The sequence below is a fragment of the Penaeus chinensis genome, chromosome 7 (assembly GCF_019202785.1).
Source record: "Penaeus chinensis breed Huanghai No. 1 chromosome 7, ASM1920278v2, whole genome shotgun sequence".
In the NCBI taxonomy this organism is placed as follows: Eukaryota; Metazoa; Arthropoda; class Malacostraca; order Decapoda; family Penaeidae; genus Penaeus; species Penaeus chinensis.
This window is the reverse complement of record NC_061825.1, coordinates 8,499,009-8,524,008: the sequence shown is the minus strand read 5'-3', so window position 1 is coordinate 8,524,008 and position 25,000 is coordinate 8,499,009. Positions and strand designations below refer to the sequence as shown.

At 43.8% G+C, this 25,000-nt stretch overlaps 1 protein-coding gene across 2 annotated transcripts in view; it reads right to left on the bottom strand.

Moving 5' to 3' along the window:
• Positions 1-25,000, bottom strand: part of LOC125026771 (bicaudal D-related protein homolog) — a 164,346-nt gene that overhangs the window by 6,618 nt on the left and 132,728 nt on the right. For both annotated transcript variants that reach the window (XM_047615368.1, XM_047615369.1), the window contains exons 2-5: positions 2,823-2,926; positions 1,184-1,295; positions 759-875; positions 1-83 (exon numbers count right to left, since the gene is read on the bottom strand). The exon at positions 1-83 is cut by the window's left edge and continues 64 nt beyond it. In XM_047615368.1, the coding sequence (XP_047471324.1) occupies positions 1-83; positions 759-875; positions 1,184-1,295; positions 2,823-2,926 (416 nt within the window). The remainder of the gene's footprint in view (positions 84-758; positions 876-1,183; positions 1,296-2,822; positions 2,927-25,000) is intronic.

Here is a 25,000-nt window from a genome sequence, read left to right as displayed (position 1 = left end):
TTGACGCTGAGGCCCTCGCGGTCGCTCAGGAGGCTGTCGATCCTCCGCTCAAGTTCGATCTTCTTGTCGGTCAAGATGTCGATCTGAGGCGAGGGAGGAGGAGGAGGAAAAGGCGAGTGAGGGAACTGAGAATTTGTCTTGCTTTATTTTACTGTTTTTTTTTTTTTTTTTTTTCTGTTTGCGGTAGAATGTTGATTGATTATCAGGACTTAGATGAAGAATTAATGTTATTTTTTCTTCTTTCTTAAGATCTGAAATAAGAATTTTGAGGGTGTTTTTCTAGACTTCGAGGAAGAAAGGATTTTATTTGCGATTTTTTTTTTTCATAATTATCTTAATGTTCCAGTGAAAATTTACTCCTATTCTTTGATGTAGAAAAATGTTCCTACGCTTTAGCTGTATTGTGGGTAAGTTATCTTTGACACGTGCGGAGAGATAAGAGTTATTTCTTCTTGAGAAAAAGAGCATCGTGCTGTGAACTTGATGCTTTTCATCTAAATAAGTTGAGAAATAATGTATTTTCGATGTTGAAGAATAACGCTTCGTGGACATGATGCTGTGTACCTAAGTAAGCTGAGGAAGGCATATTCTTAAGTCAATGCTCTGTACTTAAATTCAGAAACAGTTAAGGCTCCAAATTGAATTAATCCGATTCATAACGTTACCTATAATATAAAAAAAATAAACAAGAATGCATAAAAAATAGATCAATACAAGTGACATTTTTTTAAAATAAATAATTCCGGACTTCGACGTACCTCCTGCCGCAGCACCTCCAGCGTCGACACCTGTTCCGACATGTTCGACTTTCGGATGTTGAACTGATCCCGAAGGAGTTGCAGTTGTTGCTCCAGCTGCTGCTCATGCTTGGAGCTCTGCGGGCGTGGGCGGAAGGTTAATCATGAACTCGAAAGAGGGAAGGGATTTTGTTATTTAGTTGCATATGGTGTAAATTGGATTCAAATCTTGACGCGTCTTTGCTCTCTCTATGTGGTGAGATTTCGGTAAGGAAAATAAAATATTGAATAGTGGATGCTGCAGTTTGATATGTGCTTGTTTTTAGTTGACTTCGATTAGAAGAAAGAATATTCTTAGTAAAGTACTTGATTCCATCTTTAATTAAGTATACCGTTCTGATCACCTTAACTTAACCCGAAGTTTAGTCATGCCGCCCTTTACTCACGTCTTTCAACTGTGTGGTGAGTCGCTGGTTCTGTTCCGTGAGTTGGTCGATCAGCTGACTCTTGTCCCGCTCGCTCTGGCGAACGGCCTCGCGCTGATCCACGATCTCCGACCTGGACAGAGAGGGGGGAGGGGGACAGTTAGAAATTGCGTCAGTTTGTTAGCAGGAATGATCGGCGTCTTTTTCCGCGATAAGCCTGATGAAAATATGTACATATGCACGCTCACTCGCACACGCACGCACACACACACACACACACACATAGATATTCATCCTGGCAAAATCCTCCTGCAAAAATATATTCCAATTGAACACAATCACTACACATGGCCCACGGATCCCCATCTGAAGGGCTCATATTCATTTATATTGTTAGCACACTTAGCTATGTCCTTAAACCTACCGCTCTTATACTGGGTGTAGATTGCGCAAGCCGTTCAGATTCTCTATCGCTTGTTATGCTTTACATACCAACGGTTCTTCGTGCAAGTACATGCAATTCAAATAAAGCAAACTAGTTTGAGAGAATGGATAGATGGAGAGGGAGAGGGAGAGAGAGGGAAAGAGGGAGAGGGAGGGAGAGGGGGAGAGAAAGAGAGAGAGAGAGAGAGAGAGAGAGAGAGAGAGAGAGAGAGAAGAGAGAGAGAGAGAGAGAGCGAGAGACAGAGAGAGAGAGAGAGAGAGAGAGAGAGAGAGAGAAAGAGAGAGAGAGAGAGAGAGAACAGAATTTCTAGATATAAAAAATAGGCAAACATGCAAGAGTTATATCCTTCAGATAAAAATAATTTGTTCAACAGGATGATATACATCAATTAAATACATACGTACATACACACACCATATATATATATATATATATATATATATATATATATATATATATATATATGATATAAATATATATATACATATACATATATATATATATATATATATATGTAAACGTATATATATATATATATATATATATATATATATATATATGAGTGACGAAAACCAAACTGCAAACTAAACATCGTGTCAACTTCACTAAGGCAAACCACAGAGAAAACGTGAGAGTAGGGACACCTACTGTGCTTCCAGCTGATCCCTTTGTGGCGCAGAAAGGGAAAGAAGGAAAATGTGCAAAAGAGAACATGCGTGGAGTGATTTTCAAAAGCATCCAAAATAAGTATGTGCATTTTCAAAGCAATATTGCAACCACATATACGTGCACTATATATAAATATTATATATTACATATACACATACATATATATACATATATATATGTATTTATACGCATATACATATATATGCATATATATATATGAGTATATGTATATATATAAATATATATATATATTTGAAATCGACATGTTTCATGCATGATATATCATCACAAAATCTACGGTCTTCTCCCAGAACGTTTCCTAAGCAGCCAACCTTCCCTTTTTTTCACAATCCCTTCCCGTCACCCTTTCTCAGGGAGGACTAGAGTCATTCAACCTTCCCGTTTTCTCCCTTCACCCTAATTCCCATCCTCCTTTCCATCGCCCTTTTCTCAGAAGACACCCTTCTCCTCCCTTCACCCTTCTCCCTCCTTCACTCTTCTCCCTCATCCCTTACTAAAGGAGGCACTCGAGGTGACGTCACTCACTTTGCATGATGCAGATCAACGGAGAGTTCCTGGATCTTGACTTCATATTCGCTCTCGGTCGCGGTCAACTTCCGGCGTAGTCCGTGCTTCTCTTGTTCGAGAATCTGCAACAGGTAGAAAAAAGATTAGTGACTGTCCAAAACCAAATCTAATTAAAATAGATTTCGAATGAATAAGAATAATGAATTGTAAACATTTCAGCTGCTTTCAAATTATCGTGGATTTCGAAGAAAAATTGGATGTTATTTATTATCATTGCAGACAAGATTATTATATTGCTAAAATGTATAACCTCCACTTCCCTTGATTAACCTCCCTTTTATTTTCTTTATCCAGGTTTGTCATATTGTTAAAATTGTGTACATTTCAGCTGACTTGAAATTTTTCAAAGTAAAATTAAGATGTTCCTTATTACTGAAGACAAGATTATCGTACTGTTAAAAAAGTACAAATTTCTCCTGCCTTCGTTTTATTTTCTAATCGACTATTCTCTATGGCAACTGCTGCCACTTTCCTCCCATGCTAAGCCAACCTTAACGGAACCACAGATATATCAGGAGGAAAGTGCAACAACCTTAACATAAGAGAAATAAAAGCCCTCAATATATAAGAAAGAAACAGAACAAAAGATGTATGACACAACAGGTGAGCGAGCAACACCTGTGGCTGTGACCGATAAGCAGCTGCCTGGTGACCGCACCGCTGCCACCAACCTCAAGCCGGGTTGTGACCGCGCCAGATGTCCGCCAAGCATCGGACGCGGTCGTAACGTCATGCAAATGTATGTTTCGAAGTGCATGCAATTTTGTTTATGGTAGAATTACACACGAACTTAGTTTAGCTAATGTTTTGCCTAGACATAGGATCGCCTGCATGTTTATTAATGCGAACACACACATATTAACTCTCAAACACGCGGGTAGGTCTATAAATATTCACATTCACATAAATCTGAAACCTAACCAGACAAATTTACACACACACACACACACGATCACACTTAAACACACACTCACACTTACACAGTCATCTGGCTGGCGGAGTGACCAGACTGGACAGGACTGTCACCTTATTAGTGAGAGGCTACGGACATGGAAGGGAGGGGGGGGGGGGGGAGCTGTTATGGCAATAATGTACTGGCTTTAAAAGCTTTTTTTTTTTGCGATTCTGAAACCATGTGATTAAATCCGTATGGTGTATGGGACACAGAAACCCCAAGATGAAAGGGGGGGGGGGGGGAATGGTTAATAGGATTTAATTTCCTTTTCCTATTATCGTCTTTTGTTCCTTTTGTATTGCTATTGTGATCTTTGTTATTATAAATTCTGTTATCATCATTATCATTATTCCTATCACCATTATCATCATTACTATGATAACGATGATGACTTTCAAAATTATGATTATTTAGAGAAGTAGGCACACAAAAGAGCTCTTTTGCTGTTCCATTTAACCGTTCATGCTAATTTAAATATTATTCGCATACTGACTATATACATCATCATAATGGTGATAAAAAGAGCATAAAACTGAGTGTCATTAACAGTTACAGAATTTCTTGTAATAAAGCGAAGCACCACTACATCAACTCAGTTACCGATCCGACAGCCAGCGATCAATCACAAATGACCGAAGGCGTTTCTGTTAGTCGGCCGAATCGAAGGAGGGGGGGGGGGAAGGGGGACGGCGCGCCCGACTCGCACATGGCCTGCGCTCTCGTCGCCCCGGGCTGGCCTGGTGACGGAAGGGGGGAGGAGGAGAGGTGGAAGGAAGGGGGGAGGGGGAGAGGGGGAAGGAAGGGGGAGAGGGGGCAGGAAGGGGGCGAGGGGGGAAGGAAGGGGGAGAGGGGGAAGGAAGGGGGAGAGGGGGAAGGAAGGGGGAGGGGGTCAGTGATTTATCAGGTGTTTTCGAGTCGGAAAGGAAGCAACTGATGTCACGGGTGCCCTCTCACGTAGTATTTTTCCGGGAACCGTAACTGGTGATTTTCTGGTTCCATTTCATTCTATTTTTCTCTTTTCATTTAATTATTATTATTTTTTTTTTTTAGGGGAAGATGAGTGAAATCCAGGTTTCCGGGTAGGTAACGTCTCTCTCTCTCTCTCTCTCTCTCTCTCTCTCTCTCTCTCTCTCTCTCTCTCTCTCTCTCTCTCTCTCTGCCTCTGCCTCTGCCTCTCCCTCTCTCTCTCTCCGTATTTTATTTATATATTCAAGCATATGCCATATCCTTAATTCATTCATTAATTTCTTCTCAACCGACAGAGAATTAACCCCCCCCCCCAAAAAAAAAAAAAAAAAAAAAAAAATCCCATGTTATGCACGAAAGTCAACTGCAAGCACAACAAACGTGCAAAACTTCCTCAGCAATAAACGAAATTCGCTTCGTTCCCCCTCTAATGGCCGCTTCTCAAAGGCCCAAACCGCTTCCACACTCGCCATGGGAATTTTGAAACCACCCTCACACGTTTTTTTTTTTTTTTTTTTTTGAGCCGAAAAGCCTCGCGTTCGTTACGAGGAAGAAACAACGGACGACGAGATTAGAGTCGTTTGATATAAAGAAAAAAATAAATGGTTTGGGTGTTGGGAAGTTTCGTCGGACTATGATGTCTGATGAGTAACGATAATAAAGTTAAGTAAGATAAGTAAGATTTTAGAAATAATGACAAACACGCGGAAATTCTATAAACCATAACACGGAAATCTATCTTCATAAAATGGGTTAAATTAAGATTATCTCCCAAGATAATCGCGAAGACAGATGAAACCAAAAGGTAATTCGTCTCCACAATGCCTTCACTATACTCAAACAGCCGGCCTCGCGAGACACATGCTTGATACCGAATAATAAACCAACAGCAGAAGACAAGCGAGTTAAAGAACAACGAAATCCGCTTGAATCAAAACCACGCACGGCTCACATAACAAGTCGGAAGCAATGCAAAAAAAAATATGGCAATAAGTTCGCGCTGTCCGCCATACCGCGCTGGCATAACGGGACCGCCTCATTACAATGTCTAATCCCGACTATGCACTTCGGGTCCGTGATCCTCATATTCCTCTCTCCGCTCTGTTTCCTCGCCTTTTCCTTCTTACTTCCCCGCGATTAACGGATTTTTCCTGATTCTGTCTTACTCTTGGCACTAATCCACTTACTGGAGCTTTGTACTATAAATAGCACCTTATTTTCAACAGCAAAAATATATAATTTGATTTTCATCGTATCAAGATTCCCATTTGCCTTACACAGTTACAATAATTCCTTTCATTTTCTACTTTCAAAACGATTCCCTTCACCTAAGCCTTTTTTTTTTCTTTTTTTTTTTTATAATTTCCATCATATGAAGATTCCCATTACACAGTTACAATAATGCCTTTCATTTCTACTTGAAAAAAAAAAAAAAAAATTCCCTTCACCTTCCTATTACTTACCCCCCTCCTCCTACCCCCACCCCCTTTTTCACCCCTCCCCCCTCCCTCCCTTTCTTTAGCCTTCAATGTGACGCCGGCGACAGGAAACTCGAGGCGGTCTCCTTCAGCGTCCCGCCCTTGCTAACGGGCCGGTGACACTCAACACACGGCGATGGGAAGGGCAAAAGAGTCGTATGTATGTGTCCCCCAGTTGTGCTAATACTCCACTCCTTCACGGAAACCAGGGGGGGGGGGGGGGTGAGCTTCTTAGGGTGAACTTGGTGCAGTGTTAATTTGTTTCTTTTAATGAGGATTAATTAACGTTCGTACGGAGTTTGTAATTAGCTGGAGAAATACTGCGGGCAAGTGGGGGCTTAAAAGTCTCAATTGGAGTATACTGTAATTGAGTTCTCTCTCACGCCCGCCGCTGCTGGACCGTTAAATTTCGGTTTGCATGAAACAGCAAAATGTTTCGGGGCAGTTGTTAGCTAAGAATAATTATTCATTTATGCCACAGGGAAAAACTAAAACGTTACTTTGCAAATTAGGTATTACAACCTGATATCACAGTTACATACTCTGTGTACGATATTTGTTTCCCATTTTCATGAAAAGATTGTAATTCAAAACAAAATCTTTAAAACAAATGCAAATGTGTGTGGCATATATACCATATATACCTTCATCATGTTTTATATGGCTAACCGTACTAATGCGCAAAGGAAATGCCGAAGCTCATATCCAGACTCATTATCCAAGGTACAAGAGTGTAGCATTTCATGAAATCATATTGAAGTACCTTCGCCAAAATGAGGCATTTCCGACGTATTTACGGAAATCAGACAAGCATATGCCGTATGACCAATAAAGAGGGTGAATTCCACAAACATAAGATCTGTTCGTTGGAGACTTTAACGCGGGCGCACATAGATAATGATCCGCGAGTATTTTAAAATCAGTATCCTCTTTCAGCAATCGATGGGACCAGTCTGTACAGTTTCGTGAAATGGAGCACGCGTGAAAGGAGGACAAACAGGTCAAACGAAAAAAACAAACAACAAAAGTAAATTTAAAAAAAAATGCGGGAAAAAATCTGGGAAAGGAAAAAGGCTTATCATGACTCGGAACTTGGTCGCCTGGTCGTCACGGTGCCTTGGACGCGGCTCGGCTAATATTCCTCGTCATGTCGTTCTTTTGCAATGCTTATTCGCTCTATATTCCCTTGGATCGCAGTGAGTAGCCGGCGTGGCTTTATATGCACGGCTGTGTTTTAACTACCATTACATATCAAATTTATTCTGCATCAGTACGTTCGGCACTGCAATCTCTTTCTGAACATCGGTAACTCATTCAGCCATATGGCAAGATAATTCCTCAATAACCAAAACTGAACAAAAATCTTGCAGGAAGAATTTGCAACCATTAAAAAAAAACATAAATACACGCGCAAACCGCACAAGTAACGTATTTAATCACGATCTACGAATCACAGCATTAAGACCCCCTCAACCAACATTTTCTCGGAACTTCCATCAAAATTAGACATGACGTAATAGGCAACACATCCGTTCTACTCCTACTTCCGGCCGTGATGATTTCGATAATACATCGCAAGGGGATTCCAGGTTCTCGCCATCCCTCCAAACGACAGGGAGCCTTCAGATGATAAGAATTATAAGTCTTTTTTCTTTTTTTTTTACATAAGGAAAGTACTGTGTCGCATGAGAAATACGATTCAGGTGTTTGCTAAAATTTAGTATGGAGTCTGCAATGTGGCATATCAAAATTATAGTTAATTTAACATATTTTAGGAAGCACTTGAGATTTTTGGCCTAGGTTCTGAGACAACTCATACCAAGATTTGTGTCTAGATGATAATCCGATTCAATAATCACGTAAGTCATTCTCCAAGCTTGCAACCAACCAACCTAACTCTTGCATGAGGTTGCTCGCCAAATTTCGTCACAGGATAATGGAGTTTTCCTTGAGATATTCTTAGGGGAAATAAACAAAGGGTGAATCACACGATGACGTTCTTTTCCTTCCACGACTACCAGTTGAGTCAACCCTTATTATAAAGACCCAACACTATACTTATACGGGGCATGAGAGCATTATACGTGAAGAACATATATACGACTTATCCATGTGTACTAAAAGATTTTTTTATGAAAACCAGCAAAGGGAAAAACCGAACGCGAATATCGTGACGTCGCGTAACATGACATAATAAGATCAGTCTGTATGAAAAGTATGCCAACCCACCAACAGTAACCCCCATCCTCCACACCCCATACCACACCTTTTCCCCCCTTTGGCGACCAACCACCGGTACAAAACTTCCGGTTATATGTGACCTATTGAACCGGTCTCTCCCTCACCCCCCCTAACCCTTCCTCACCCTCCCCTCTCTCCTCTTCCTTGATAAACAACCTTCCCTCTGTCTCATATATCTATACGCTGCGGGGTACCAGTCTCGGTCGCTCTCTCCCACTCTTTCGTTTTTTTTTTTTTTTCTCTTTCAATCCCTCACCTCTCTTTCTCTCTTACCCACTCTCGTTCTCACACTCCCTCTTTCTCTCGCTCAACTCTCTCTCTCTCTCTCTCTCTCTCTCTCTCTCTCTCTTTCTCTCTCTCTCTTTCTCCCTCTCTCTCGCTCTCTCTCTCTCCCTCCATTCTTCCAGCCTCACTTCTTTTTCTCTCTTTTGTCATGTCTTCTCTTCACTCACTCACGCCCTGATTGCCAGGAAAAAAATAATCGACAACATTAACAACTCCCCAACTCGAACCATTTAATCAAGTGGGCAACCATAACACCCCCTTGTAATGGCCGTTAAGAATTTCGTTTAAAAAGGCCGGCCGTAACACGATCAGCTAACGAGGCTGCTTAAAAAGAACGGCGACAAGAGGCCCAATTGGTCACGCAAACGAACCACTCGTCGGTAATTGTTCGGTTAACGGGCGACCATAACAAACCATGGATCATTAGCGCGGGTTCTTCAGTCAAGTTGGACGCCGAGGGTGTACGGTGCTTCGCGGCCGGAAGGATCATGGTGTTTTTTTAAATAATTTTATTAAAGTGGAAGTAAGCTTTGCCTTCGACATAAATTAACGGGTTGTGGTGACTGAGAAAAGGACAATAGTGATGTGGAAAATATTAGTATTAATAGTAATAGTTGCAGCAGCTGCTTTCGTAGTAATTATGTGTATGGTAATAATAATAATAACGCGGTCATGGTAATGATATTAATGAATAATAACAAATGTATGGTAAACGAGCAAAAAAAAATAAAATAATAATAATAATAACTTCAACCCATTTTTTTTTTTTTTTTGTTCTTCTGTATGATTTCGATTTTCCTGAAAAAAAAAAAAAAAAATACTTCATGCAAGGTTATTTAAATAAGAAAGAAAGAAAGAGACAGAGACAGAGATAGAGAGAGGGGGGGGGGGGGGTCACAGAACAAACGAAAATAAACAAATTCCATTTCTATAACCGTACTTGTCATGAGTGTAAAATGGCGTAGGTTAGTTCGTGTGACTTAGAGGAAGAGTGTGGGAACTAACTCCTCTCCCCCTCCCTCACTTCCCCTCTTCCCCCCCCCCCACTGCCCACACCACCTTTCGCTCCCCCCCCCCCCCTCGTTTGCCATGGGTCATTAACACGTGCCGTTATATGTGCATTTCCGGCTGTTATTGCTTCGTATCAGTTGATAAGAGGAAGGAAAATCTTTGGGCATGAAGTCCTCGCGCCATTTAAGTTGAGACAAGGCGGGACTTCTATGCCTTGTGAATTTCCTTTTGCCTTGGCGGGAACTGGATGGTGTTCGTTTTTATTTTCCGAATGATTCATATTCTCTATTTTTTTGTGTGAATCATACTAGGTTCGTTTGCTTTGTTCTGTTTTTTTATTTTAGTAATTATTTGTGTTCGTAATGCTTATTCGGACATTTTTTTAGATTATCTTTTTTCCCAGAAACAGTATCCGGAAAAGTATAATTTTGTCCTTATTTTAATTAGGCGACTTGATTGTCTATGAACTCGAGTTAACCTCCACAAAACAGGTTATCACGATAATACTTGAGCTGTACAATATATGTAAATGTACTTCCTATTCAAATTTTCTTAATGCCATTTGATAGTTTCTTTACGTCTAGTTTATATCATCTCTTTTATACAGCCATTTCTATGAGTACCCATATATAGGTCTGGATAGATGCATTTGCAGATAACATACTAGTAAATCAAGGCTAGATAAAAAGACAAGGATAGATAAAGAGAGGGAGAGAGAGAGAGAGGGAGAGAGGAAGGGAGGGAGGGAGGGAGGGAGGGAGGGAGGGAGGGAGGGAGGGAGGGAGGAGAGAGAGAAAGAGAGAGAGAAGAGAGAGAGAGAGAGAGAGAGAGAGAGAGAGAGAGAGAGAGAGAGAAAGAGAGAGAGAGAAAGACAGATAGAGAGATAGCGATAGAGAGAGAGAGAGAGAGAGAAAGAGAGAGAGAGAGAAAGACAGATAGAGAGATAGCGATAGAGAGAGAGAGAGAGTGAGAGAGAGAGAGAAAGAGAGAGACAAAGAGAGAGAGAGAGAGAGAAAGAGAGAGAGACAAAGAGGGAAGGAAAGAGAGAGAGAGAGAGAGAGAGAGAGAGAGAGAGAGAGAGAGAGAGAGAGAGAGAGAGAGAGAGAGAGAGAGAGAGAGAGAGAGAGAGAGAGAGAGACAAAGAGGGAAGGAAGAGAGAGAGAGAGAGAGAGAGAGAGAGAGAGAGAGAGAGAGAGAGAGAGAGAGAGAGAGAGAGAGATTAGGGAGAGAGAGAGAGAGAGAGAGAGAGAGAGAAGATTAGGGAGAGAGAGAGAGAGAGAGAGAGAGAGAGACAGACGCTCGCACACAACAACAAAGCAAAGCATTTTAAACAAGGGCGTCGTGAGAGACACGTGAAAAGGGAAACCGCAACCTTTCTACAGGGTCGACATGTTCTTGCATGACCCGGACGTGAGAGGAGGGGAGGAGGAGCAAGAATAAAAGGGTATCAGAGAAAGTGCCAATAAGCGAGGGAAAGGGAAGGTGGGGAGTTAGAAAAAAGAGGGAGACTGGAAGAAGATCGAAGATAGAGGAAGACAATAAATAATGATACATTGCTCTTTAAGTAATCATGAAAGATCCAAAATGCTCTTCCATGTTTTAATATTTTATGAATATACTGTTATATCGTTATGTTTCTTTACTGCCTCTGCCCCCCCCCCCCCCTTCCCTTTCCTTCTCTCTCTCTCTCTCTCTCTCCCTCTCTCTCTCCCTATCTCTCTCCCTCCCTCTCTCTCTCCCTCTCCCTTTCTTTCTCTCTTCCACCCTATCTTTCTCTCCCTCTTTTATTTCTCAAAGGCACCTGTCACAAGAAGTCACTGCAAAAGAATGACCGGAAATATCTCAGGATCTCCCAGCGATCTCGCCCAGTCACGAGCGAGCCCTGTAACCGTGGCGACCAGCCCGTATGACATCATCGGCTTATGACGTCACCGCGAACTGGGAGAAAGGAAAGCGCGAGAGAGCGACGGGGAAGGGGAGAAGAGAATGAGGGAGAAAGGGAGGAAAGAAGAAAAGGACGGAGGAAGGGGAAGGAGAAAAGAAAGGAGGGAGGAAAGGAAGGAGAAGGAGCAGGAGGAAAGGAAGGAAGAGAGAGAGAGAGGAAGAAAGGAAGAGAGAAAGAGAGAGAGAGAGAGAGAGAGAGAGAGAGAGAGAGAGAGAGAGAGAGAGACAGAGAGAGGAGGGGGGAGGGAGTGAGATAGAGAGAGAGAGAAGACACTCAGAGAAGAACAGAGAAAGCGTAAAGTTCCACCATGATAGATAATTGTACTTAAAATTGATTATTAGTGAAGAGAGACGTCGTCCATTAAGAGCCAATATTTAATGGCGGATTTTAAGTATCTTCCGCGCGTTCGATTTACATTATCTGTGGATATATGGGCGTGTCTTTCATCTTATTAGCATAAAGGTCGTAACCCGGATGTTTTTTTGAGGGAGTTCGGAAATAGGAGAAAATGAGGGAGATGCCAGAGAGCAAAAGAGATTTACATCGTGAGGGAAAGTAAAGATGGTGAGAGAGAGAGAGCGATGGGGGGGGGGGGGGGTAGAGGAGTGGCAAGGTTGCAGAGGTGAATATGGGTTGTGACCACTGCAGCTGACCTTTTCCTTTTCTTTACTGTCAGGTGTGGCTGTTGTCGCTCTCTCTCTCTCTCTCTCTCTCTTTCTCTCTCTCTCTCTCTCTCTCTCTCTCTCTCTCTCTCTCTCTCTCTCTCTCTCTCTCTCTCTCTCTCTCTCTCTCTCTCTCTCTCTCCAAATATGTGTGTGTGAAATCGTGAGTATGATGAATAACCAGTTCCTTTCAGATGTAATATTACGAAATATCTCTTTGTCATTTTCTTTTTCTATTATCTAGTAAAAAAAAGTGACTTGGTACGTCGTTATGACTATTATCAAAGGAAGAAAATCATAATATTAATAAAGAATGACAAGAAGCGACCATCACTTGGGAGTTATGCAAAGTGACGAAATAATAATGGGAAATATTCCATCAAGCTAGAAAAAAAAAAAAAAAAAAAAAAAAAGAAGGAAGAACAAGACGACAATATTACGAGTTAATGTAACGATTTCACGTAATCAGCCAATTCTTGACGAGAAAAAACCGCGTCTCTTTTTCTGGGCCACGTCTGTTTGATAATCTGACAACTCGACAAAGAGATTTCAGCTTTGCCCTAACACCGTTCTTCCGGTAGGTAATAATGAGTAATAAAATAGACCCAAAATTGCTTAAAATGACAAGAAAACAAAATGAGTACAAGAAGATACAAACGACATAAAGAGGCTGAGGTATAACGTTCACCAAGAAGAAAGGAGGCAAAGGGGCGTTCAAAGCAAGCAGAGGAAGGTGTGGTGAAGGGAGGGACACGGAGGAGGCGGGGAGAGGGTAGGAGAGGGAGTGAGGAGACTGAGGAGAAGAGGGAAGGCGGAGAAGGAGAGGGAGGTGGGAAGAGGGGAGGGAGAAAAAAACACAAACAAAAAAAAAACAAAAAAAAAAGCGAGGGAGATTTAGGGTAATCGATAGCGAGATGCAGAGATAAACTGATAAAGTAAGAAGCAAAAGAGAAAGCAAAAAAAAAAAAAAAAAAAAAAAAAAAGGCGTAGGGAGAGAGATATATAAAGAAAACGAAAGCGAGATCAACATTCACACAGATCAAGAACGAAGAGAAGACGGAGGAAGAAAGAGACAATAGGAGTGAGAGGGTAGGGGGGTAGGGGGGGTAGGGGGGAAATGAGGGTGTGGGAGGAGGGGTTCCCGATGACCAGGAGGCGACGAGGGGCGGAGGAAAGGAGCGGCCTCATGAGTCACCAAGTTGAAAGTTGATTTTTGGTCCTCATGACCAAGGAGATGCACTGATGCGGATGTTGGTGCCGGAATTTCGCGCCTCGGCCATGAGGGATTCACGAGGCGCGTCTGTTTCTTCTAGTCATAGATGCAGACGTGAGACATGACTGGATGTGCCAAAGCTGCTTCCCTTCATCATGGGAATTGACATCGAACAGACGCACATACAGCTAACAACGATAACCTAATCCCATGAATGCAACCGTTTCATCACGTGTGGAGATGGCGATTTACGAAAAGATAAATGTAATTACATCTGCCATTAAATACCGTAATAACCAAAGAAAAAAAAGAGGGAGAAAAGGAGAAAAATACAATAAAGAAGAAGCAAACGTGACTAAAAAAACCGGAACAGGGCACTCCCTTCCCTACGTCAGATAAGCGGGCACGCCTCGAGACGGAGCCGAAGAACAACAAAAAAGAAAAAAAAAAAAGCGAAGCGAGTAGTCACTGTGGGCACGGCCGGAAGAATGGGCACACTTGGCACGCCTTCAAAACGGGCCTGGACAGGGGAGATCTCAGTGGGTATGTGGGATGGGCAGAGCGGAAGGTGGCATGTAGGATGGCATAGTGGTAGCCAGAGAAAACACATGACGGTCACCAAGGACACCGTGGGCGTGCGAGGGCGGGCGGGAGATGGCATATAAGGGCAAGGACGGGGCAGAACAAGGCGGTGGGGGCGTGGGCGGCGAATGCGTCACGGGGGGAGGGAAGAGAAGGAGGGGTGGAGGAGGAAGAGAGGAAAGAGGGAGGGGGAGAACATGAGAAATAGAGGGAGAGATGGAGAGGAAGGGGGTGAAAAGGAGAAAAGAGGAAGAGGGCGAAAAGGAGGAAAGAAGGGAAAGGGAGGAAAGAGGAAGAGGGAGAAAGAGAGACACAGAGAGAACTCATGAAAGAATAAGAGGGAGAAATGAAAGCGAAAAATAGAAGAATCTTTACACGTTATCGACTTGCACCAATCTCCAGGCCGCGCACCGCACCAGCAACACTAATCTCAAGGAAAGATCACAAACAGCATGACGGCGATAGAAAAAAAAAAAATAAAAAAAAACAAAAAACACGATCTTACCCGCTCAGCCTCATCTCCCTCCCCTCTCCCCCCTCCCCCCCCCCCTTTGAATACTCTCCAACACCCATGTCACCTCGCTCCGCCCCCCCCCCTTACCTTCATAACCCGCACCCCCTCCGCTTATGAGGTAGAAAGTGGATGCATTATGCCCTCCCGCAACGCCCCAACCCCCGCCCCCCTCTCCTCCCAGCGCTGGACAGCCGGAGAGGGAAAGCAGAGAAACGCGGTCGGCGTGGAAAACGGCTTGTTGATGCCAGCCGCCATATTTGGTGGTCGTGACTCGCTCAATTGTTTACTTTTTTAAACATTTCCGGTCTTTATGTATTTTATTATTATTTTTTATCATGTTCTTTCACGCCGTACGCTCTGATTACTTGGTTACATATGTTTTGTTCTTGGTTTACAGGCAATATTTTTTTTTTTATATATATATGCTTGGACCGAAACCGTACCTCACGTGGAAAAAATCGTGAGATTGTTCTTTTACAATTTCTATGTTACTGACCTCACTTTGGATTTTATCTGAATATAGCACAAAGGTGGAATTATCAAACGATTAAATGAGACGCCTAAGCTTGTAGAAATATTTCAGTAATCTCGTAATTACCCATACAGTTCTAAAACCATGACTAATCTCAGATATGAAAGTATTGCATCTAATTTTTTTGTGTGTGACTTTTTCCTCCCCTTTGTTCATATGTTTGGTCGGACGCAAAAACAAAAAAATCGATTTCACCCATATCTCTTTTTTTTATTATGATTATTTGTGATCATCATTATATATATTCCTTGAGAAAACCACGAGATGCTTGATCCATAGCTGGAGGGAAGGACAAGAGGAATACAAATCTTACTTGATGGAAAAACTAGAAGAAAATATCGTCAGAAAACATCTCAAATACGGGAAAAAAAATAAAAGCTTCGGCACATGAATAACAATAACATCTTCCTCCATGTGTTAGGAATAAACAGTAACGGTACACGGCTTTTGTTAGTATTCGCGCGGAGGCAGCCGAGAAGTGGCCTAGATGGTGGCAAGAGGAGGATGCAGCCGACGTCTTTCGAGGGTCAGTGCGTGGGAGGGCATCTTGGCAAGGACCTCCGGCGACCCTGCCCACGCGGAGCCCTAAATAAGCACCTTGTGACGTCACAGTCAGGTCCCCGAGGGCGAGATGGGTCCTTTCCTCTCATCCATCCTCTTGGACTCAAGCTGAACACATTTGAGGTAGAACAACGAAGGGAAAAACGGAAAAAAACAACAACACACGAATATGCCATAAGAATCCTTTTCGCTACGTTGTTTCTTCCGGGCATAAAGGACAAAAGACAGAAGCATATTCGTGTGTTTTCTTGTTCTTCCTTTCATTGTTCTGTTTACAACCCTTTTGCATCCACCTCCAGCGTCTCGGGAAAGGGAGTTTCTCGTATACCGTAATGATGATGCGATGCTTCACTCTGCGTCTGAACAGAAGGTGCAAGTTGACGTGAAAAAGAAAACGAGAAAAATTTCCTTCGTAACCGTAACGACATTTTCTTCAACTCGGTGACTATCCCGTCATTTCACTAAGTATGGATTCAATAAATTCCACGATGTGTCGGGGACATAATCATACAGCTCACACTCTCCTACACAAAGGGAAACCGAAGCTAGGTTAACGGAGCGATCGTGAATCTCTCAAACAAGGAGGTGCAGCATCTTGCAACAGCTTCAACACGTACATGACTCACAAGACCCGAGATTAAGTAACCCAAACACCAACCCCTTTGGAAGACCGTGTATCATCCATGCCAACGGGAGAATCACCCTTGCTAATCACTAGCCCATGAATACCATCGCGTCATTGCAGTGATTGGGAGTAGATCACGCGGTTATTGAATCTCGATGAGTCTTTTTTTTTTTTTTTTTTTTTTTTTTTTGTCTTTCCTTGCGGTGTAGTTGTAGTAATTGGGTTAATCTATGTAGCGTTTCTCCTGCTCCCGTTCTCTGATTTGGAGGCCGAGTTGATTATCAAGTGTCTATTGAGCTCCATTTACCGCGTCTTATGGCGGTCTTCACTCGGCGAAGGAGGGCTATTTTGTGCACCATGCGACGTGGAGCAAAAATGAATGTATTGTCTTTGGAAGTCCGCGGGTTCGGCGTCAACAAGCAAATTAATCGGCAATCCTCTCTCTCTCTCTCTCTCTCTCTCTCTCTCTCTCTCTCTCTCTCTCTCTCTCTCTCTCTCTCTCTCTCTGTCTCTCTCTCTCTCTCTCTCTCTCTCTCTCTCTTTCTCCCTCTCTCTCGCTCTCTCTCTCTTTATCTCTCTCTCTCTCTCTCTCTCTCTCTCTCTCTCTCTCTCTCTCTCTCTCTCTCTCTCTCTCTCATTCTGTCTGCCTGCCTCTGTCTCTCTCTTTCTCTCTCCCTCCCCCTGCTCTGAGTCGAGGTGAAGGACCGAGGCGGGCGTGGTGGGCGTGCGAGGGCGGCTGGAGGTGGGCGGGAACCGGTCCAGCGAGAGAAAATAGTTAAAGGTCTACACAATCCTTGTTTGCTCCGTTTACCAACCTTTACTAATGCACAACTTCAACACATCATTATCATACATATCGCTTGGGATCTCATAAACAAAAGCCAAATATCATGTTGCAAATATCCTCCCGACAATTCAAACTGCAACATTTTCATCCCCAGAATAAGACGTACACGGAAGTCAGCACATCCTCTGTGAATCGATCGTCGATCCGTTGATGTCACTGTCCTGCTGGGGATGTGAAGGTCGATCGTCGTGTCGTGATTAAGCCTTTATGAACCTTATGAATCTCCCCGCGTTCAATAAATCGACGAGGCTTTTTTAGCTTCAAGGTCGAGCGAGTGGTAGGGGCCGGGGAGGGGGGGAGGGGGATGCGTCATGGCTTTGGTGTGTATATAAATAAAACACACACACACATATACATATACACATACACATACACATACACACACACGCACGCACACGCGCGCACACACACAAACACACACACACTCACTCACACTCACTCATTCACACACACACACACACACACACACACACACACACACACACACACACACACGCACACACACGCACACACACGCACACACACGCACACACACACACACACCAGAGGACGTTTAGTAGACGTAATTCGTATGCGTGTACTGCAAGTGCTGACGTGTCCACCACTCACTTTTTTTTTATTATTTTTTTTTTATTTGATGACTTACGGAATACCCAATAGCCTTCGGGAACTCTCACACCATCTCTAGAATTACCGTATCATAACCTTTGCAAGACTACTCTAGTCGACAATACCCATTCGCTTATGAAAAAAAAAAAAGAAAAAAAAGAGAAAAAAAAACACATATCAATTACCCGAAAGTATGTCCGTCACGCACATACGGACCTGTTAATGCCCTAACATGTCATGAGGTGGGAATACAAAAGTTCAGTCACACGATATGACAACCCTTATGACCATGGAAATAATTTTCTTTTTAATTATACAATACTACTGTTCTTGATAAAAATGACAAGAATAATAACAATGAATGAAAAACATGGACAAAAAATAAGGTCTGAAAAAAATAATAATAATAAAATAAAGATTCTATTTGTGATTCTCCCTCAGACATGAAGACACGCGCGCGCCCCTGACACCACCAAGGCTAAGGGGCCTGAGGGACCTTGAGGCGCTGTCCTACCCTAACGTCCCTGAGGCTTCAAGGTTACGTGCATCTCCCCTCCCTTTCCCCCTCTCCCCTCCTTTTCTTCCTCTCCCCTCCCTTCCCCTTCTCCCCTCTCCCCTCCCTTCCCCCCTCTCCCCTCCCTTCCCCCTCTCCCCTCCCTTTTTTTCTCTCCCCTCCCTTTCCCCCTCTCCCCTCCCTTTCCCCCTCTCCCCTCCCTTTTCCCCTCTCCCCTCCCTTTCCCCCTCTCCCCTCTATTTCCCCCTCTCCCCTCCTTCCCCTATCTGTGGTTTATTCTTACCATCTCCCTATTCCTTCTTTTTGCCTTCTTCTTCCTCTCCGTCTTCTGCTTTTGTATTTTTCCCCTTTCCTCCTCCTCTTATCTTCTCCCTCTTTTCCTTTTTCCCGATCTTATCTACTCTCGCCTGACCCATTCTTCTTCTCTCCTTTCTTATCGCTCCCTACGCCTTATCTTTCCCCCTCCTCTCCTAACTATTCGTCTCCTATTTTCGTCTTTCCTATCCATTCCCGTCCTATTTTCCCCTTTTCCTCCTCTTCCTCTCTTCCATCTACTCTCCTATCTCCTCCTCCTTCTGTCTTCCCGTCGTACCTTCTCTCTCACTGTGTATATAAGTCCATCTTTCATATATATATATATATATATATATATATATGTGTGTGTGTGTGTGTGTGTGTGTGTGTGTGTGTGTGTGTGTGTGTGTGTGTGTGTGTGTGTGTGTGCGTGCGCGTGTGTGTGCGTGTGTGTGTGTCTATATGTATATGTAAATGTATGTGTATGTTTATATATAATATATATAAACATACATATATACATTTAAATATACATATACATATATATTATATATATACATAAAATCATCTACATTCCAAGAATACACACTGTATACAAGTATGAATGTGTCAGTGTGTTTTATGTATCAAATAGCTTTCTTTCCACCCAGCCATGACCCACTATGTGAATCATGCAAAGGAATGCAGCGTGTGGGAATGCCTTCGGAATGCCGGCGCGCGAGCATCCCCAGCAGCGCCGCTCCAGGAGGTGTTGCCTGCAGAAGGAACGCGAGAGAAAGCGTCACCTGCGACCTGTCACCCACACGCGCGTGCATGTGGTCGGGCGGAGAGGGACCTGGGTATGCCTGGGGTACGCCTGGGTTGGGGAAAACGGGTCTCTTGTCGAAGTTCATTGTTTTCATTCTTATCTTCAACATTTTATTTTTGATTATTCTTATTTTATTCTTATCGTTGTTTTATGATCTTTCTGTTACTATTATCATTACCATAATTACCATTGCTATCGTTATTGTTATCATTATCTATCTTACCGCTACAAATATTATTATTGCTATCATTACCTATCTTACCGCTACAAATATTATTATTGCTATCATTATTATTACCGTTATTTTTATCATTATCATTGTTACTATTATCATTATTATCATTATCATTATTTCCATGCTCTTCACTCCCTCTTTCGTTTCTTCGTCTTCCCAGGAGTGGAATGTTAAGTAAACAAGATACGGTGACCTTCTAACATGGTAACACATCTTGGGACTTGCACGGCAGCTCCACCGTTACTGAATTATCAGCGTGACCTTCCTTCTCCAAATCACCTCTTCCTGTCTTAACGGCGCAGGTGGGTACTTCTGTTACTTTTTCATGTAGAAATTGTTGCCACCGCCATACGCAAGGTCACGAGCTTAATCAACATTTTCTGGAATAACTTTTACTGCATAACGTGACATTGATTTTGGACTCGTGCAGTGGCTTCCATTTTGGTCAATATTTTCGTCAGTTATCCGCTGTTGTTTTTGCACGGGGTCATTATCGACCCTGAATGTGTGTGTGTGTGTGTGTGTGTGTGTGTGTGTGTGTGTGTGTGTGTGTGTGTGTGTGTGTGTGTGTGTGTGTGTGTGTGTGTGTGCGCGCGCGCCTATCTATGAGTGTATGTACGAGTGCGTGCGTGCGTGAATGTAAGTATGAGAACGTACGTGCGCGTGTGTCTATGCACATCTGACACGTACATCTGTGTATGTATCTCGACGATGACCTGCCATTTCCCTGTCGAGTCACGCCCGCCGTCGAACAGCTAGGGGCCGAGCTCTCTTAATCGACGGAGCAACATAAATCCTCGAGCCGTCTAAGTGTGTCACTCTGCGGCTCCTTCCGACGTCACGCCGTCCACGGAAGGCAGAAAGGTTCACGCAGAGGGTACCACGTCATCAAATACACGGGTCGGAATGCCTTCCTTCATTTTCTCTTCCTTCATTTTCTTCTTCTCTTTTTTATGTTTAATCTATTTTATCTTTTCCCCTGGTCTTCTGTCTGTTTTTTCTTTTTCTTTTTCTTCCTCCTTGTACGTCTGCTATATTTTTTGCTTCGTATTTTTAAATGTTTTATTATTATTTTATCTTATTTTTAACTTTCCTCTTCTCTCTCCCTTTTATTCTTTCGTTCTTCCTCTCATCCATCTTCAACAAAGGTAATTGTAATACGTACGTAATTCTGATGAATCTGTGAAATCCAAAAGCGTCGTTCACTCGTTCGTTCATTCAATTTTTTTTTTTTCCCCACAGCGTTTCTCTCTTATTTCCCACTTATTTCTTCTTCGCTCCGACGAACAAAAGAGGACAATGAAATAGAATGAATAACGCGAACACGGGGAGAGAGAGGAAGGGCGGGGTTGGGAGGAAGGGGGAGGAGAGAAGAGAGGAGGGGGGGAGGGGGGCAGGAAAAAAGGTGCATAAAATCGAAAACAAGTGAGAAAAGTCACGTGACATGTCCTTGGCCAGGTGCTCTGCCAAGGTTACGCTGGCGGGGGGAGGGGGAGGGAGGAGGGGTGATATTTCAGGGAGGGGTGTCGTGTGGGGGGGGGGAGTGGCCTTGAGAATGAGGGAGGTAAAAAACGTGTGTATATGTATGCATGCGTGTGTGTGTGTGTGTGTGTGTGTGTGTGTGTGTGTGTGTGTGTGTGTGTGTGTGTGTGTGTGTGTGTGTGTGTGTGTGTGTGTGTGTGTATGTGCGTGTGTATGTACGCGTGCATGTGCATGTGCGTGTGCGTGTGCGTGTGCGTGTGCGTGTACGTGTACGTCTGCGTGCGTGTGTACTACCTATATATGCACCCTCTCTCTCATCGCGACCACGTGGCACCCAACGCCCGAAATGGCACAGTGCAATGCCCAAATGCTCTCAACACTAACCTCTTCTGAGCTCACTCAAGTTACGAAGCAAGAGAAGGTTAAGCAAGACAAAGTGAGTGCCAGGGTCAGAAAGGTAACCTCCACTCCCCTCCCCTTCCCCCCCTCCTCTACTCCCTCTCTCCCCCCTTCCAATTTCCCCCCCAAGCAAGGAGAACAAAGAAACCAAACGACGTGCGGCTTTTGTCATAATTCCAAAAAAAAAGATAATTATATATATATACATATATATATATATATATATACAAAGGAAAAAACACTCTCCCCGATTTCGACTCGACACTCAAAACAAACAAACAATAATAATAATAATAAAAAAAAACCTCCATTTTTCCACTCCATCAATTCACCTCCTCCTCGTTCCCCCTTCAAGTGACGCCTGACACATCCGGCTGAAGGACGAAGCAGCGATGCGATCCAGTCGAGCGTGAGGGGTAGGGGGGGGAGGGAGGGAGGGAGGGAGGGAGGGAGGGAGGGAGGGAGGGAGGGAGTGAGGGAGTGAGGGAGTGAGGGGAGGAGGGGAGGGGGAGTTGCTGTGTTTTCATGATCTGTCGCCTTTGAGTTTTGCCGGTGGGGGTAGGGGGGAGGGGGATAGGCTGAAGGTGGGGGGGTGGGGTGAGGGTCATGATGGGGGGGGGGTGCATATGGGGGTTGGGAGAGATGACAGGGGGTTGGGGTAAAGGTGGGGGGGGGGTTGGGGAGGAGGAGCTGAGTTGGGGGGGGGGGGGAGGGGGAGCGAATAATGCAGAGAAGTAAGAGCAAGTTGGGGTATCAAGAGGGATGCGTGGTGGTGGGTAGGAAAGGGGGTAGGGGAGAGGGGTGTAGGGAAATGAAGGAGGTTGGGGTAAGCAAAAAGGGGGTTAGGAATGGGGTAGGGTTGGGGGAGGGGAAGGGAGCGAAGGCTGACGATGGGTGAGGATGGGTTGGGGTATCAAACGAGATCAAACGAGATAAGTGATTGGGGAGGAAATGAAGTCCGAAGGGGGAAAGGGAGAGGGGAATGAGGGAAGTGAAGGAAAAGAGGAAGCGATGAGGATTGAGTGAAATGATTCAGACAAGAAACATGAGGAGGAAAGGGAAATGATGGAAAATGAAGTAGATGAATGAGATGGAATGGAGTGGAAGGAGACGACCGAGGAGAATAAGGTAAGTGAGGAAAGGCGAGTGAAAAGAATAAGGGACATGAGTAGAATGAGGAAAGACGGACGAGCGAGATGAGGAAATACAAGCGAAAATAATGAAGAACGACGAGGAATGAAAATCGACGAACGAGAAGGGAAAAAAGTGAATGAAGAAAGACAAACGAGAAGAATAAAGTAAACGAGAGAGAGAAAAAAAGACGAACGATAAGAATGGAGGAGACAAGACAACGCGAGAGGAGCCAGTCCGCCGGGTGGGGTTCGAGAGTTGAACTTGAGGACGTCGTCTTCAGGAGGTGAGCGTCCTTCCCTGACCGTCTTTCAGCGCGGACAGGAAGTGCAGGGATGGAGGTGGCATCCTGATCGCCTCTCTCTCTCTCTCTTTCTCTCATTCACTCACTATCGCTCTCTCTCTCTCTCTCTCTCTCTCTCTCTCTCTCTCTCTCTCTCTCTCTCTCTCTCTCTCTCTCTCTCTCTCTCTTTCACTCTCTCTCTTTCACTCTCTCTTTCACTCTCTCTCTTTCACTCCTTCACTCTCTCTCTCGCTCTCTCTCTCTCGCTCTCTCTCTCGCTCACTTTCTCTCTTTCACACTCTTTCTCTCTTTCACTCTTTCTCTCTTTCACTCTCTTTCACTCTCTCTTTCACTCTCTTTCTCTCTTTCACGCTCTCTTTTTCTCTCTTTCACGCTCTCTCTTTCTCCCTTTCACTCTCTCTCTTTCTCTCTTTCACTCTCTCTCTTTCTCTTCTCTCTTGCCCTTGTTCTTGGTTTTGGTCTTCTCTTTTCTTTCTCCTCCTTGTCATTTTCTTTTTCATTTTCCTTCTTCCTCTCCTTACCCTTCTCCTTCTCCATCTACTCCTCCTTCTCCTTCTCCCTCTTTTTCTCCTTCTCTCTCTCTTTCTCCTTCTCCCTCCCCTTCTTCTTCCTCTCTTTATCATTATCCTTCTCCCTCTCCCTAACACACCTTAAAGTTAAGACTCACAACACCCTGGATTCCCTCGAACAGCTGTCTCCTCCTTCAAAGGAAGCTGCACCTTCTTGTCGGGGGAATCATACCTGTAAAGAGAATGAAAAAAATTAACAAGGAAATCCCCCGCGATATTTTTTTAGTAAATAAATCAATGAATACATAAATAAATAAACATAAATAAATACATACGTATATACTTATGAAAATAATTCCGTATGTATGTATGTATGGGTGTATGGCGATAAACATAATTGTTATTATTGTTGTTGTTTGTTTTCCTTGTCATGTACGATTGTGATAAGAACTTCGTCCTTCCGCGTCTTCCTCAGCGTCTTTGAGAAAGGACAAGGGGTGACAGAAAGGCGAAGAAGGAAGGGATTAATAAAATCCTCTTAACCATTTTTGTGCGGATTTAAAATATCGGAAAAGAAGAAAAGAAAAAAAAACATACAGGGATTCCCATTTTCACAAGTGGGGGGGATGGAGGGGTGGGGGAGAGGGGGGTGGGGGGAGGCAGACTAAAAGGGGAGGGGGAAACTCAAGAAATCCCCGAGTTGCACAGTAAGTCTTCCAAAATCTTGACTTGAATAAAGATTTCACCTTGAACATTATATGAACCGCACTTCCGGTGATTCTCGGAGCATAGAGCATAAGGATGAGCGTGGGGGAGGGGGAAGGGGGGGGGAGGCGTTGATCTCAGCATGGGACTACCCCTTGAGACTACTCCCTGAGACTACCCTTTGAGACTACTCCCTGAGACTCCTTGAGACTACTCCCTCTGACTACTCCTCTGACATTACCCACTGAGACCACCCCTGGGACTATTATTCTGAGACTACCCCCTGGAACTATTCTCCTGAGACTATCCCCTAGGACTACCCCCTGAGACTATTCTCCTGAGACTACCCCCTGGGACTACCCCCTGAGACTCTGCCTCTCCCAGGGACTGCACCTCCTCCGGCGTGAGTCGACAAAGCCGTCTTTATTTGTGCTCCAAAGCGCGTTTGGGAATAATGACGGAAGAACCGGCTTGAGAGAGAGAGAGAGAGAGAGAGAGAGAGAGAGAGAGAGAGAGAGAGAGAGAGAGAGAGAGAGAGAGAGAGAGAGAGAGAGAGAAGAACAAGGAAAAAAACAAATATACTTTTCAAGTTACTCTTAATGAAACATAATAAATTCGCGCACACACACACGCACACACACACACACACACACACACACACACACACACACACACACACACACACACACACACACACATTGTGAAGATATATATATATAGATACAGATA